The following is a 17,269-nucleotide window of genomic DNA, read 5'->3' as shown; positions in this document are numbered from 1 at the left end:
TTTATGGACAACGGCAACACATGGGTTGTGGTGCGGCCGTGCACAATTGAGTGTGTGTTTCTATGTCACAGAGGGTGGCTTAAGGGTGTCTGCATGGGTGCTTGCTCACAGGTTCTGAACAGTAATTCAAAGGAAAGCACCATGAGACGCACACATGAATGATTCCAGCGTGCGTGTATCATTATAAGAATGTTTTTTCAAAAAGTCGATAACCCAAACTGCCTCCAGTGACAGCGATAAGGCTGAATAGACCTTTATTTATCTTTTGCTGATCATTTTCACAAAAAGGAAAACAAAAAACAAACAAACAAATAAAAAATATAAAATACAAGTTCTCAGGAAACAACATCCCGTCACTTACGTTGTTTTGTCTGACCAGTGCTCCCAAACTCGAATATATTTCCTTAACTATGATGGAAGACAAAGAAAAGCACAAAAGCTTCACAGCAACTCAAAAACTGGAACTTTCCTAAAGAAATAAATGGTTTGTTAGATATCAGGATGCACTGGCGTATTCTTTTGTTACTGTGATTCATAAATAGCGCAAGAAAAAGCAGGAGAGGAAGCATGAGTACAGATAAAAGCATTAACTGACTTGTGTTTATCTTTCAACATCTTCCTCAGAAAAACCAACACAGCAGCCCTTCCACCCATTTTAAAAATCAAATTTGATCATTATTCCAACGCTGCATACAAAAAGGCACACAAAGCGTTTCTTCTTCAAGTACAAACAGGTAAACTCTACTTCCAAATGAAAAGTAAACACACTTTCTCCATTTCAGCAATGAGCAAAGTGAACTTCATTAATCAAAAGCGGATGCAGCCAGTTTTGCAGAGTTTGCTCCCCCCTAAAATCATGCTAAAAGCCCGTCCAGCCTGCCTCCTTATCATGTATGAATTACTAAACCCATCAAAGCCCATTTCCTCTGAAGTAATTGCCAGCACCTTCAGCGCCATATCTCATCCCTGCACCCCCGTTTCCTGGGAACAGATGTACAACTATCTCCTTGACCAATAGGTGGCACAGTTTCACACTGTATCCAGGCAGAATTGAGGAGAGAGAGCAAAGAAGGGTGGGAGAGGCAGAGAGAGAAGAGCGAGAGGAGTGAACTCTTACTTGCAGTCTCTGTCCTCCAGATCAAAATGCGGATTGAAGTTGATGAGGATCTTCTGACCCGCTTCAGGGGCGGTAATCACCCATACGCACTGCTGGGACGGTGGGTAGGCGCTGGGATAGCCCGGGGAGGTCAGGTAGTCCGCGGCGTGCATCTCTATGCTCCCCCCGCATTTATCTACACCGCAAAAAAAGCAAGAAAGTTGTTCAGTTAGAGGAGATAAATTGACTTTCTGGGCACTGGTCTGCACTGTAATGTTGACTAATTGCGCATTCTGGTGTAAAAGATTTAAGTGCAACCGCAGGGGTGGGAGTGAGGAGGACACTAACAACTCCAGCTTGGGCACATAAATCCAAATATCCACCGCTAGAGCAGAAATTAAAAAAAGAAATTACACATATTTTTTTGCGCCAAGAAGCCAGGCACACGTTGGAACTATAAATTCACACACTAGAATTCTCTAAAACTTTACACTCGGGCACTTTTTTAGAAAAGGTGTTGGATAAAGTGAGGTTCCTTTGCATCCGCACCATAAGGTGTGATTACGCCCATGAAGGTGAGGTGGGCTGCTTTGCCAGCAATCAGGCAGGATGATTAAATTTAATTTTCTCTCTGAACGATTTGATGAATTGCTTGTAGCCGAGATCATGCTTCAATGACAACAAGCGCCAAGCTCCAAAATGCGTCTCTGAATGGATGAAGCCAACAGACCTCAAAGACAAATTGTTTAATTTTTCTATTATAATAAGGAAACTTATTACAGTGAATTGTTGTGCCTCAGTGACTGTGTGTATTAGTTTGCAGCTGCAAGGTAATTTGCGCCTCTTTCGCTATATTATACATTAGTATAATCCGGTTTCCGTGTATTTTGTGGCTTATTGCCGTTTCCCCTCCATCTGTTGGAGGAATTCTACTGAAAACGGTATTTGCGTGGTCTAACTTGAAGCCCCGCGGACGTGCTCTCAAAGGGAGAGCCGAAGCATAACAGGTGAGAGGCAACAATGGTGCAAAACGATGTAAAACGGATCAACGTTCAGCTAGACTGCCTGTTGTCAAGCCACATGTATTCATTCAACCCGTCAACACCTACCAGTCTGTGTCAACGAAGCAACCAAGAAGACTTGGGCGAAAAGGAACAATAGCAATCCACTACGCATCCTTATTAGATAGCACAAGACAGACATTTGTTAAAATGAAAAAATAAAGAACATAAAAATAAAAAATAAAAAAATAAAGGCAAACGGGTGGGTAAACGTCCAGAGTTTACGTCCACACAGGAAAAATAACAGATTTGTCTCAAAGTAAGAAATCTGGTTGTTGTAGAGTCCCCAGCATCCTGTGAGCTTCAGCAGCAGAGCCCTGCGTCTGTCAGGGAACAACTTGGCATCTCCTGGAAAAAAAATAATCCAAATGCAGAAAAAAAGACGAAGAATCAAAAGGAAAAATCCGATCGTCAAAAGTGGCAGCCGTGAGCTTGCGACTCTTGCTCAGACCTCTCACTCCTGACACCAAACGGGAGCGACAGACATACTTCCAAGTGGGAAATGGAAAAAGAGAAATCACTAGTTAAACGGTATTCAGAGGAAACCCAGCCGCGGGGAACATCGGAGCGCCGCTCTCCAGATCTTCACTCCTTATTTCAGCTCAGCTCTTTCTCCGCCTCTCTCCGCTCTCAGCGACTGACTGACCGCCGCAGCAGAAATGTCAGGAAGACGTGAAAGTAACAGCGGAATTTCCACTCCCCAAATTTCTGCTTCTAGACGCCTTGCGCGCAGCCACCAGCGACCGACCGCTACAAAGGGGCTGGAGCAAACTGACACCGGTGCGCCCTCTTTGCGCTCCCAACGCGTGCTCGCGGGGATAAATGCGCACGCAAACTCAGGCTGGCATGTGGGTCTGGTGTAAGGTGAGGTGTGGACAGCGACCATATGGGCCAACGAGAATCCACATCTGACACGTAGTCACGAGGAGAAAAGTATTGGAGGGAGGTTTATTCGGTCCTTTGTTGGCGACCTACATCCCACATTTAATAGTTTGCTCCAGATACGTTCATGAAATATATTAGATACTTGAATTGTTAAATTACACGTCTTTCCTCTGAAAATAGTTACAAGTATATTGGGGACACGTCTATTGCATATTTAGTCTATTTTCGTTATTAATGAGGGTGGTTTGGGTGGATGGAAATAACACTGACAAAGACTGAACTTGTTCTGTGAAAAGAGAGCTGACAGGGGAGAGAACTGCGTTATCTGGAGTGGTTTTTTGTTGTTCTTTTGTCTGTTGATATATTATACCCTAATTTTTGTGTTAGTAGTATATACTAATATCTATGGATCTATGCTGATGTATAATAGTATTCAACATATAGTGAAACTTCACTGCTGTCTCAGATTAAACTCAAGTCCATTACAGGAGTTTGTGATCACGTTTTTAAAAGGTCTTATCTAGTGAAGCATGACGTCCTACAGTTCCCACAATGCCTGTCATGGAATCCCCAGAGAACATGTCCAAACTTGTAGGAAAATAAATACTTTGAATGAGAATAAGGCAATGTTGACAACGAAAGAGCAACAATAGGCCTAAAACAAAGCGCAGGGTCATGGCACACGAGGACAGAGTGTGGAATTTCAGGGGCCATTAGCTATAGCATTTTTGTTCTATTCAAATCGTGGTTACAGTAACAACATTCAGGATAAACAACACTTTAATTACAATAATAGACGCACTGCACTGACTAAACTGTCAATCACAAGTTGACCACAAGACAGAAAACATTAGTGCTGCACTGCTGGCCTCCTGTGATTAATGCATTCATGTTTAGTCCTTTGCACTGGAGTTCTCCAACAAAATTACTTTCATCATTGCACTAGACATTGAGACTAATGAGAATATCTTAAACTTACGACAAGAACACAAACTCCATTTTTCTTTTCTCCAAAAGCTCATGAAGGAGTTAAGAGTATCGACTGAGTCCTTTGGAGGAGCAGAGAATGTGCCCTTTGGATTTTACCATCTAGTGCATAACAGTTACAAAACATGCATGAAGAATAAAAGTCATAGCTCAAACCTCATGACCTTTCTAATATCCTGGGCCTGCAGGAGTCTCTCAGTGGTAAACAGCAGAACAGTCCCAGGTGGAGCTGCCTATAATTAATGAGAGCTTGCTTGTTCAGCACATCATCCTTGGCTAAATAAAGATAAAAATGTGATTATTAGACACTTATAAGAGGGGCTAATTACTCACTGCAGCGTAATTCTGAACAACTGTATGCTTAAAGAAAACACTTTTGCAATCTTCTGCTCTTTGCAAACAAGAGTTTAGTTTCCCTCAACATCAGCGTTTGTCATCCTCGCTGATGAGCTGCTCTGTGCAATTTAATCTCTTCAGCAGTTGCTTAGATTAAGGTCAGTGTCCCTGGAGAAGATTTTAAAAATAACAATAGCAGTAAAGTATGTTTTAAATTAAATGTACACATGCCAGTCTTGCACTTGGGGTTTCTAGCACTGTGTGCACATTGAATGCTCATGGTGAACAATTTAAATTTAACATCCTAGGACCTGGTGTCCACATATGTGGACATCACATTTTGGGTTATTTAGACCAAAATACTACATTTTGCTCTACAAGGGCCTGATATCCACTTACGAGGACATTATACTGCTACTGTTCTATCAAATTTTTAAACAAATATCCTCATATGTGGCTCTTATTTTTCTTAAAAACAAAAATAAGGTAAAAAAAAAAAAATCTGGTAATTCTTTGTTTTTACATTCATTGGGCCCCAATATGCCAAAATATCAAAGAGAAATTAAAAATGCATGCCGTGGAAGAGTTCGGGTCTTAGGAGGTTAAAAACAAAAACAAAAACGTACAACAGCAAAAATGTGAATTCATTTGACTGTTTTAGGGATTTAAGTAAAACCGAAGTCCTCTTATGTGCCCCAGATAGACATATACCCAGTATAATAAATGCTCTTGGTCCTCTTTCAACGTTTGTAAAACCATCTGTCAGGAACTTAGGGATTATCCTTGATCCTGCTCTTACGTTAGATAGTCATGTTAAAGCTCTTGTTCGGTCTTGCTTTTATCATTTAAGAAATATTTCTAAATTGAGCTCTATTATATCCTATACCGAACTGGAGATTGTTATTCATGCTTTTATCTCTTCACGACTGGACTATTGCAATTCCCTGTTTACTTGTTTAAATAAAGGTTCTTTGGAGCGTCTGCAGATCGTTCAGAATGCTGCAGCAAGACTTTTGACGAAAGCTTCTAAATTTTCACATATAACACCGTTGCTCATGCAGTTACATTGGCTTCCTGTTGAATTTAGAGTCCAGTTTAAGATTTTGGTTTTAACTTTCAAGGCTCTTCAACAACAAGCACCACCATATATTATTGAACTTTTACAGCCCTATGCCCCTAGTAGGTCTCTGAGGTCGAGTAGTCAGGGCCTACTTGTCATTCAGTATACGAGACTGAAAACTAGGGGTGATAGAGCTTTTGCTACTGTGGCCGCCAGACTGTGGAATTCCCTTCCTCAGGACTTACGATCCGCTGATTCATTGATTACTTTTAAAAAACAGCTAAAAACACATCTTTTTAAAACTGCCTTTTGCTAACTTTGTTTGTATTTTGTCTTTTTAATCTGTTATATCTTGTAAAGCACTTTGTGATCTCTATCTAGAAATGTGCTATATAAATAAAATTTTACTTACTTACTTACTTACTTACTTAAGTGGTTAAGTTTTAATTTTAGCATGTAGCGATAGTGTAGTGCGCCGAAACACCAGTTTTAATGCAAAACAAGTTTATTTTTCAATTCAGCAACCATTAAAAACAGCAAGAGGAGCAACAGGTCTATAAAAATTAAAACTATTAGACTTCCAGGGGGTTAGCAAAAGAAATAACTGAAACGCCCTTTTGGGAAAGGGCCTCAAAAAACACCCTCGAGCCTACGTAAAGTAATTGTTCCTACAGTTTCACCAGTTACTAAATTTGCACTACACACACCTGCTTGAACATAATTGCATGCAGAAATGGATCCTGCAATGTAAACACAAAGGACGATGGGGTGAGCGAGTGTTAGCGAGAGCGAGCAGAACGAGTGATTGAGTGACATAAAAACACAGTAAGAGATCAGCAAATGAGCAGCTGAGTGGGTCTGGCAGAGAGCGAGGAGACACAAGACTCTCATCTCAACAGTTTGTATTACAATCCAAAGATCCCGATAGACTTTAATGTTTCCAGTCAGTGTTCAAATCTGATTTAGTTTCTAGTTTTAGTCTTCTGATTATTTTTTCCGCACCAGTACATGGCGGAGTGGAGACAATAAAAAATCGTTGGCAGCACGATGCACTCATAACACTGCCAAGCATGACTGAAATAGCATCGGTGGCAAAGTACATGTTAGTGACGCAGATTGTAAAGCGAGAACAGAACTTGTGTTTGTGTTATGACAACAGAGTCAAGCTTTTGAAGACTGATCACAACTGTTTTCTACTGTATTGACGCCTGTTGATATTTTTTGACAACTTGACATTTTCCTATTTTAATGCAAAGTGCTTCCAGGAATTCAGAGCCATTCATCAGGATTTAATAAAAGACCAATAACAGCCTAATAAATCACTCTAATGCTAGTTCATGTGTACTAATGGTGGGGAGTGTGGCTTCATTAAAGTGGATTTCAGCATGTAGGTGAGTGTGAAAAGATGGAGGAGTGACATATAGAAAGTGTTGAGAGCGCTATTAAAAGTGAAGCCATATGTTTATGTGTTAATATAAAGATATATGTATAATAAGAATAACAATATCTTCCTCTTCTATTAGGCGACGCCACAGCTGAATATCTATTTCCATTTTGTCCTGCTCTTTATTACGCCTACCGCCTGCACTCTCTCTCGCCACATCCATAAACAACCTTTTTGGCATTCCTTTTTTCCTTTTGCTTGGCTGCTCCATCTTGCCTGTCTTACTGTGTCCCTGAACCAACTAACCTGAGTTGCCCCTGTGATATACCTTCCCAAACCCGTCTGTCTTTCCCAGCTGTTTCATAGACATATGGGGGCTTATCCGGGATTCGGACCCGGTACATCTCCCAAACTTTTAACTTTCTTTGAAACCTCTACTCCTTGCATCCTCGTGATCCCACATTCCTTCTTCTTACTCGTGCACAACTATTCTGCCTTTCTTCTGCTGTATTTTATTACACCTTGTCTCCACAGCATTCCCTGAACTTTCCAGGCAAGTCACCCCAATCTCACTACAAATCACAATGTCATCTGCAAATATCCACAGAGACCCTCGCCTGATCTTCCCTGTCAGCCTCTCTATCAAAACTGCAAACAGAAAAGGGCTCGGAGCCAACCCTTGGCGTATTCCCACCTCCACCTAAAAACCATCTGTCACACACCTCACTATAGTCCCACGACACTCATACATATAATAAACCAATGTCACACACTCCTGACTTCTTTACCCAGTACCACACCTCCTGTCACAGCACTTTATCATATGCTTTCTCCAAGTCCTCAAAGACTGTTTGTCTAGCAGTACTCTCAAAGTCAAAGCAAGCACTGCATCTGTAGCCCACTTCTTGGCTGCATCTCACTAATCCTAGCCTAGCTTCCAATACTTTCCACAACTAACTCCCCCACTATGGCTTATTATTTGTATATTTACTACAGCTCTGCACATAACCCTTATTCTTCAGAACTGCAAGCATACTAGCCCATTTCATCTCTTCATCCACTTCATTTCCAAAACAGCGAAACACTCTATTTAGAAACTTCACCGTCATCTCGCCTGTTGACCTCTTTGTCTCTCAATGTCTTTCATATGGACTAACCACCGTCCCATTTTTTTATACTAATCCTTTACTTACACTCCCAGCTCCACCATCTCTTCACAATGCAGCCTGTAATTCTTTATTCATTATCCCCTCAAAACACTCCTTATCCTTCTTCTCTTTTCTTGTCAGTTTCCATCTTTAATCTCTCTAACCTGTGACACATCCTTTGTGCGCATCCTCGGACCACTTACACAATACCTCGTCCTTTTCATTCACCACCTTATCCCACAACTGTTTGTACTCTTGTCAGCTTTCTTCTTCTTTCACTACTCCACTTCTTTTCATCAGCCTCTTCTTCCATACATTTTCCTGAACTTCCTCATTCTACAAACCAATCTCTAGGCTCCTCCCCTCTGACCTACATGTTCTCATCAAATACTGATGTTTTGTCAGATGCTGCTGGTGTTGCGGAGAGAGATTTTCTGTCTTTTACTGTGGTTATTTTTGCTGCTGTTTGATGAAGTTTAGGCAGTTGATTAGGCTTAAGCAAAGATTACACCCCACATTTTGATAAACGACCAGCAGATCTGAACACAGGATAGGGTGTTTCTGTGTGGAGTTTGCATCTTTTGTGCCTGTGCGGGTTCTTCCAGTTACTCCAGCTTCCTCTCAGTCAAGACACATGAACATTAACTAAACTGGTGACTCTAATTTGACCATTGTTGTGAATGTGAGGGTGAGCGATTGTCTGCCTCTCTGAGTTAGCCAAGCAGTAGATTGGCGACCTGTCCAAGGTGTTCTCCACCTCTCACTCTATGACAGCTAGGATAGGCTTCAGTGCCCTTGTGATTGTAAACTGGATAAGCGGTTAATAAAATGGAAAGATGGATGGATATTATAAGGTGATGCATATGCCATGCATCTAAGTTTGAAACTACAGTGTCCTTCGTGTGTTAAGTCAGGAGTAAGAGACCCTCCTCACTATTGGTTAAACTGTGTGTATCATAGCAGAACACCAAAGGACGCCACACACTCATCTGCGTAAAAGCTTTAACACAATGGGCGTATTTATCACTCCATGAACGAGCTCATCGAGCACCTTCTTAGCTGCCTTCATCTTTTGACATAAAGTGATTTCCCAATCTGTGCCGTATTCATTCACAGTAGTTACGTTATTTTGTATCATTTCTTAATATGATAATGTAATGTGTTTTGGGCATATAGCTGTTATATAATACTTTGCTATGCAGGTTTTTTTCAGTTGAAATATACTGAACTAAATCCATTTCTTTTGGATATTCATCTCTTTTTTGATGGTTGTCATATATTGCACACGCTGGTAATTCTGCTGTTTTGCATGTGCAAGTTTTAAAGAAAACAAAGTTCAGGTAATTTAATTATGAGCACTTTAACTGTAGATGACCATAAGTTGGATCGCTTCCAGGGTGTAGTTGGATATAAAACTCTCCAGAATAAATCATCACTACACGATGTGTAACTGTGTCAGGGGTTAAGATAACTGTGCTGTTTATCTGAACAACAGCCGTAGATAAAAACGTTTGTGTCTATAAAAAAATGGGAGAAAACTAAATGTTGACTTTGAATGAACACGTTTTTGTGAGATATATCAAATCATTTGGTTTTAAAGTGTAAAATTTCAATTAGTCATTGTCATTTAATTTAAGCTTAAAGATGACACTGTAAAAAAATAAATAAGTAATATAAATAAAATATTCAGCTGTTCAGCAGGAGCTGGACAATGTTTTATTGTAAACCACAGCAATGAAACCCTGATGTTTTTTAATAGCACTGTGATTGTGACTGGGTATTTCCCTGACTGAGGGTCATGAGATACCATTTTCCCTTTCACGATGGTGGAAAAAAAAAAAATCCTGGTTTCTTAGAATCGTTGTTGAAATAACTGAAATAAGTAAAAAAATAAATAAAATAAAATAAACAAAGCACATGTACATTATTCAGGAAACTGCCATGTTTCATCAATGAAGGTAACATTTTTTTGAAAATTTGAAATTACTGTGATGAAAATACCCTAGATGAGATTTAATTATACACTTTTGATATTTTAAAGCAGATTCATTAGGATTAATCCTCATGCTAAAAAATTTAATCCAGTTACGTTATTTCAACAAATGTTTAAAGGAACGATTTAACCCTAAATTAAAGCACAGTGTCAGGAAGTAGGCTCACCAATAAGTAGTGTACAAATAATAAGCTTCAATCACAAACGTGTTGCTGCAACTAAATTCTTTGTATTTATGGTAGTAATAGTTTAGCCTTCATCTATCTTATAATGCAGAAAACGTCTGCAATTTGTCACTTTTAATTAAATTAATTAAACGATGCAATGGAACTTCTATGAGAAAACCTGTGAAGTTACAGAACTGATGGACGAGATACTTGCAGAGCAAACTTTCACAAAAGGTTTAAAGCATCCCCAAAAATAACCCTTTAGTTCACTGGATGTATAGTTGAATGTGTATGTGCATACTGGAGCGGGAACATGCACACCCACACACAATAACACCCGTGCATTTAACGGCTGTGGAATGATGGAGGAGGGGGTGGTATTTCTATAATGACACAGTCATATCTCAGTAATTACAGGAGAAACTGACAGTGATCCATTAGTCTGCTGTGGTGGGCTGAGAGCAACAGCAGCTACATACTGGCTAACACTGGGCTTCTGGTAGACACATCCTATTATTATGCACTTACTGTTCACATGTAATAAAACGTAGCTTCTATATATGCCGCATTCAGAGAGCACATGTTCAAGGGCACATGTACAAAGAAGTGTAATGCAGTGATAGTCACGTATCTGAAACACAGTCTGGCAATGTTATTTCAACTGTTTTTATCTGCGTGTACCATAACACACTCATTAATACAGCTAATTATAACTCTTTACATTCTGATGCATGCATTTCTGACACACGAATGCGGTTCAGACCGTTCTCATGACTGAATATTCAGCTGTGGCTGCATAGGAGTAGTGCTGGTCACACTGGTGGATGGGTGATTGGAGCCTGTCCCAGCAGATATTTGGCAAGAGCAAGAGGTAGGGTACACCCTGGACAGAGTGCCAGTCCATCAAAGGCATGGAAATCTAAGGGCCCTTTCACGCTAAAATCCACACCTCCGGCCAATTTTGAATCACCAGTTAAACTGCATGCATGTCTTGTGGGTAGAAAATTGGGCACCTGGATAAAGCCCGTACAAGCATGGAGCAAAAATGCAAAGTGGAGAGAGAATGACCCAATCAGACCAACAGGTTCAAGCAACACACAACTCACAGTTTCAGTTAATGCATACAGATATTAATGCTAATACTTGCAGTGAGAATATCTTCTCAGAAAACAAACAGTAACATTTACATACAATTAATTTTTACAGTCTGCCATAGCTGACCAGTTAACACCTGGATCATTGAGCCATCTGGCAAGGACATTTGGTGTTCCCAGGTTCAAGGATATGGTCACATGCAAATGGTGCCATTTCTTCCATTCATTTATTGCCATCTTGTGGTTTTTATCCTTATTTATGTTGATGGTTTTGCACTTTCAGTAAAAGATTAAGCACAGGGCAACCACTTGTGATTTTTATTCACATGCACACTTATTGATTGATTTAATTTTATTTCCTACATCTAAAAATGCTGCAGAATTTGCAAAAGAAATCACATGAAAGATCACATGCATTAATGTGCTCAAGTACATATCAATATCCGAGGCACATGCAACCCTCAGCTCGACTTCACACACTCCTCTCAGATTTTTCAAAAGCTTTCCTTCAGAAAACAATCCAGTGAAACCAAAACACTCTCATAGTGTTGATCCCCTCCTCCTTTTTCCACACACACGTATACATGTGCAGATTAACGGCAGCACACACACAAAGTGAGAAGATGTTTCAACACAACACAAGGTCATGACACTGATGATCAGGTCTCACTGCCTGGCAATGAGCCAAGCTGGTTATGGTACACAATGTGAGACACCCCCCCCCCACACACACACACACACAGCCTTGCAGCAGGCATGCCAGTTATACTTCCCAAAGGACCTAATGATGAGAGTCTGGATTGGGGAGTGAAATGGACGAAGCTGGCCAAAAACGCCTTGTTTGAGGACTTGGATTGTGATAATTACTGTCATTACCAAGGAGGCGATTTGAAAAAGGACGCCATAGCAATCGTCCAGCTGTAAATAAAAGAGCTAATTTCAGCTACTACGTTGATGGGCTGCCCAAAAGCATTTTGGTTTGCTGGAAAAAGTTAAGAAGTTGCAAAACTTCAAGTTGCCAATGTGCACCAGGGAGCTGCTTTCTATGATCAATGTACAAAATTCAACTAAAACAAAACATTTACTAGACAGATGGCTCCTTCACATAATCCAAGTGGCACATGCATTTAGTATTAAAGCAAAAAACATGGTTTGAAACTTCAAACCTTTCACTGCAGACCACTACTGACGTTCCACCGCACTTGACAGCCATATCAGAGGTTTTCAGCGCTAGTTCACAAAGAACTGATTAAATGGTTATTTTCACTCAACAGAACAGAAATGCTTTATTTACAGTTTGTGCACTATTACTGCCAGAGAAGTAGTCATCATAGTTTAATGTACAATAAAAGTAAAACTTACTGAAATGTACATACAGAAGCAATACAAAATAAATAAGTCGATTAAAAAAAAAAACAGTTGGAGGTAAAGATGATTAACTTTTAAAACTAAATATAAACATCAGAGGACCCAAGATGAAACCCTGTGGAACCTCAAAGAGAAACCTTTTATTGACAAAGTCTATGCTAGAATATTTCAGTACAATTGAAATTGTATCCTCTTAAATAATTGCTAAAATTATTTAATTTGCAGTTCTAAATATATTCTAAATGCATTTAGGGTGTTTTTTACTCACTTTGTCTCTTCTATGTATGCATGACCAATTATGCAAATTAGGCAATGATGTCATTTAGCAACTTCTAGCGACTTTTAGGACAACCAATAGCGATTTTCCTTACTGAGGAGTTGGCCACACTGATAATGACAACATTAACAGCAGCAACTCATCTGGCCATCAGTCCGTGATGGGGTCACAGAGGCACCAGTTCCAGATCCTTCTCAGCAGGCCAGATGAGATACATGATTTCTCCAGCAGATTCTACGCCCAGAGTACTCTACCCAGTAATATAGCTAGTAATAATAATACATCTACAAGTACTCCACATGATTTATTTGTTTTAGTTAGAAGTTGTTTCACCACGACTAAAGACATTATTTTCTGCAACTGAATAATAGAGATTATAATTATTTAACGTGAAACCTACAAAACTAATGTACAGCTCTCAGCAGCAAGGTCTACTATTAAACATCACTAAACAACAGAAAATAAGGTAGAAAGCTTACAGTAGTGAAGCAATTTGCTGCTAAAATGTAGCACATTTGGCGTACTGACATATGGTAGTTATCAGCATGATTTGTATACAAGTTTTTGACTTGTCAACTTTTCTTAAAATCTACATAGCATGTGGCTCTAAAAGTAAACGCAAATGCTGAAACGTAACCTTTCTGACTTCAGATGTTACCAAACTTCACATTTCCCACGGCAGATTTTTACAGTCACGGAAATTTCTGATTTGTTCTGCCGTGGGAAATGTGAAGTTTGGTAACATCTGATGTCTATTAACGCGTCCCTTATTTAAAGAGCCCCGATATTAAATGCTGAGTCATTACTGCGTCAGAAACATCTGAAAGTCATACCTTTCAGTAAGATTTGAGCCCAGCTGGTTCACAGTGCCACACGTGCAAGTTTTCCATCCAAGAGCAGCAACAGTAGGATGATTCAGTATTTATCAGATGAAGTCAAAGCCAATAAGTGAAGCAATGACCATGATTCACTCCAATGCTCTACCACGCAACTTAAGCAGAAGGTATATAAACAAAGTGAAGACGTGAAATTTAGATGCATTTTATTTATCGTTTTTCGTGTGTAATATATTCGCGTCGTTAATTCATCATTAAGATCCACCCATTCCAACAAAAACCAACCAAAGAAAAAAAACGTTTCCGATTTTCCGATTTTATTTGTTGACACACGGACGTGAGAACCCAATGCTTTAACTGATTGATAAATAATGATGACCACATGTGTGCAAAATGCACCGAGTCATTGAATGAGGCATTTCAGCTGCTACTATTGCATGTCATTAATGGAAAAAAGTAGAAAGCACAAACACATTGTGTTTCTACTTAACATCAATCAGTTTACTGCATTTAATTTGTTCTGTAAACCTTTTTTCAGGTTACCCGAAACATATTTTGTTGTGACTTTTCCCAGCTTTTAGTAAAGTTGCATCAACACAGTTTTGATCCTCTTAAAATATCCAAATCATGTTTTTGAGTGAAACTAAGACCACTCACATGCTTCTCCTCAGAACGATATTTGCCTCCATTATTTTTAGGGACAGCTGTGCAAAATTTACCCTTTCATTCTCTCTCTTGGCACAGTCATCATCGATTTAGCCTAAGCCCTCGCTTGGCACAGAGCAGCTATTCACGAAGGCTTTAAGTGCAAATGCCAGCATCTAACACTTCCAGGCACCCTGATACTTTGTCAAGTGATATGAAGAGCTGCTTGTCAAGAAAAGAACACTGTCCCACATCTCCCTCTGTGTGGGTGAGAAGCGGGATGGCGCAGTTTGTGGTGTTGTATTACATCAGCTGACAAAGAAACGACCACTACATCATTCTGTACACCGCACAGTCTGTGGTCCACATGCAATAACACACACACACACACACACACACACACAAATCATCAAAGCTACATAAAAACAAGAAACATTCTTGCTATATGAATGTTTTTATTCCTATTTTTATCTTACCTAAGCTTGCCAGACGTTACTGGGACCATACCCATATGGAAAAGATATATATAAATCTTATAAAGTTTGTATCTGTCATGTGTGAAACTTGTATGAAAAGCATATAAGAGTGAAAACAGATATAAGATCCCTTGAAAAATTATATAATGAAACTTGTATGTTTTGGATACTTACTAAAACAATGTATGAAAGTAATGAGAAAGTGGCCACTTTCATGAGTAAATCATGTAAGCCTTATATGATTTACTCATGAAAGTGGCCACTTTCATGAGTAATCACATATAAGTTTTTACTATTTCTTTTCCGTATGGGTAATGGCATTAATCCTGCATGTTCTGTGTGGACTTTGCATGTTCTCCCTGTACTTCAGCTTCCTAACACAGTCCAAATAATAGGTTGTTAAGTTGATTCTAAATTGGCTGCAGGTGTATTAGCTGTCTTTGTGTCAGCCCTGTGATGGACTGCTGACCTGTCATGAGTGTATCTCCCTCTCACCCCATGACAGCTGGGATAGGCTACGGCTCCCAGCAACCCAAAACTGGATAAGCAGTTAAGTAAATGGATGGAACAACTTATTGTGGTTGTTTGGGATTCTTGCCAGCACTGATCAAAGAGTCCTAAAGACGTGGATTTGCCTGTTTCAAATAAGCTCGCTGAAATGAAAATGTGATATTTAGCTGCAAATATTATTATAAAAAATGACCCCAAATTAACAAAAATTACTATTTTTTTTGCCAACTTGACTGAGCTGCTGTTGAAAAGTGACCTTTCCTTCCTGACCCTGGTTGAAATAGACCAATTTTGTTATGTAATGAAAACAAAACATAAAAAGAAAAAACCCCTCATTTTCTTTGGGTCTTCGCTTTAAATTAATAACTACAAATGGTTACAAATAATTCTTTCAATTTAATTTCAGCACAATTATATACTATAATGTTTGCTGATGCTTTTCAGAAACACCATTAAGAGGTATTAACGGGAGGAAATTTGGCATTGAACTAATGAAAATGGCTCTAACATAGTAAATGGAAGCAAATAGGATACTGAGAGTATCATGGCCTAAAGGTCACACAGAGTGCGATCAGTGACCTGGAGCTGTAGGCAAAAGGAAGTCCATTACACAGTCAGGGGGAGTGCCTGTGCGTGTGTGTATGCAAATTCCTTGTGTGAACAGTAATTTGGTTAAATACAATCATGAAGAGTTGACTTAAGGTATTGGAAAGGGTTACACAAGCAGCAGTTATGGTTAGAAGTCTCCAGGAAATGAATGCAAGTCAAAGTAACATCTTCTAATGTCATGGAAACACTGTTTTTTGTTACCGTATCTCTTTGTAGCTACTTTATATAGGACTGAAACTAAAATTAGGAAGTGAGATGGCTGGGAATGCGTGTGCCGCGGTCCCCGCGTCCTCTCAGGTTGACCTGCCGTCTGGTTTTCCTCTTTGTCGCAAATTCTGTCCTGTTGTGAAGTTGCCCGGCTCCTCTCGCACTCAAACAAATACTCACTTACATATTCGGAGACCTTACCTGCACCAGAGACTGTGGAGAAAGAGAGCATAGTTGTCAGAAAATACATCTGTGGAAAACAAAGTAGACTTACATGCAATTCCACATGTGAAAGTAACCATAACCAACCTGCAGCTGCAACCAGTGAGAACAGTGAAGACTTTCCTGTCACATGACCCTGTGGCACCTGGACTTACAAAAACTGAAAGCCACTGTTTGAATATCGACTTCACTAACTTTCTGAAAAGCTGCAAATTCATACCTGTTGTGAATTCAAAAGTGTAAATTAAGGTTTAACTTTTTCTACAACGTTCAGCTTCTTCGGTCTCTTGCACTAATCGTGACAGTTTGCAAACACGGATGCAGGGAAGCGTGTGAGCGAGATGTGCAAGAATGAAAGTGTGAGCGTTTGGGCCTGTGATTTACGAGAAGGGAAACTGTGAGAGAAATGACTGCTTGTGCGTGTTTATGTGTGTTAGTTATTATCGCCGTCCTTTTAAAACATGCTCCAGCCAGCCAGAGACAAGGACACGGCAATTACAGAATACTGACTAACAGAGGTCAAAGAGCAGCGAGGTCACCTCGGTTGACTTCTAACGACCTGAGCCGTTAATCAGCGAGGGAGCGAAAGCCGTGGCCACCGGCTGTTGTTTTATTACACGTTTCAGCAGAATGGTCACTTCAGCTATGCAGAGGTTATTTACCTTCCTTTAAAGTTTGGCATTTATGTAGCAGGAAACTATTACAACTCGCTGTGCTCCTTCTGTTAAGACAAGGCAAGTAAGGCTCGCAAATATAGTTTTGCTTTGTTGAATAGCTTTTCTTTGCATTGTTTGTAGTGCAAATCTCTCTGATTTATTTGTTTTGGTGATCAGATAAATGTATAATCAACTGAAGAAAAGCCCAACTCACATAAATCAACCAGGACTAAACAAAACAGGATAAAACTA

At 39.7% G+C, this 17,269-nt stretch overlaps 1 protein-coding gene across 1 annotated transcript in view; it reads right to left on the bottom strand.

The window, feature by feature from the left end:
• Positions 1–2,986, bottom strand: part of LOC147307929 (neuropilin-1a-like) — a 94,765-nt gene extending 91,779 nt beyond the window's left edge. Inside the window, exons 1-2 of the mRNA XM_086270744.1 lie at positions 2,206–2,986; positions 1,118–1,292 (exon numbers count right to left, since the gene is read on the bottom strand). Of these exons, the coding sequence (XP_086126870.1) occupies positions 1,118–1,292; positions 2,206–2,299 (269 nt within the window). The 5' untranslated portion in view covers positions 2,300–2,986. The remainder of the gene's footprint in view (positions 1–1,117; positions 1,293–2,205) is intronic.
• Positions 2,987–17,269: the final 14,283 nt, after the last annotated feature.

The sequence above is a fragment of the Aulonocara sp. 'chitande type north' Nkhata Bay genome, linkage group LG18, assembly GCF_057382095.1.
Source record: "Aulonocara sp. 'chitande type north' Nkhata Bay isolate Kocher_YH1m ecotype deep benthic linkage group LG18, A_spYH_male_GT1.1, whole genome shotgun sequence".
Taxonomy (NCBI): domain Eukaryota; kingdom Metazoa; phylum Chordata; class Actinopteri; order Cichliformes; family Cichlidae; genus Aulonocara; species Aulonocara sp. 'chitande type north' Nkhata Bay.
The sequence above is the reverse complement of the archived record's forward strand: the minus strand, read 5'-3'. Positions and strand labels throughout refer to the sequence as shown.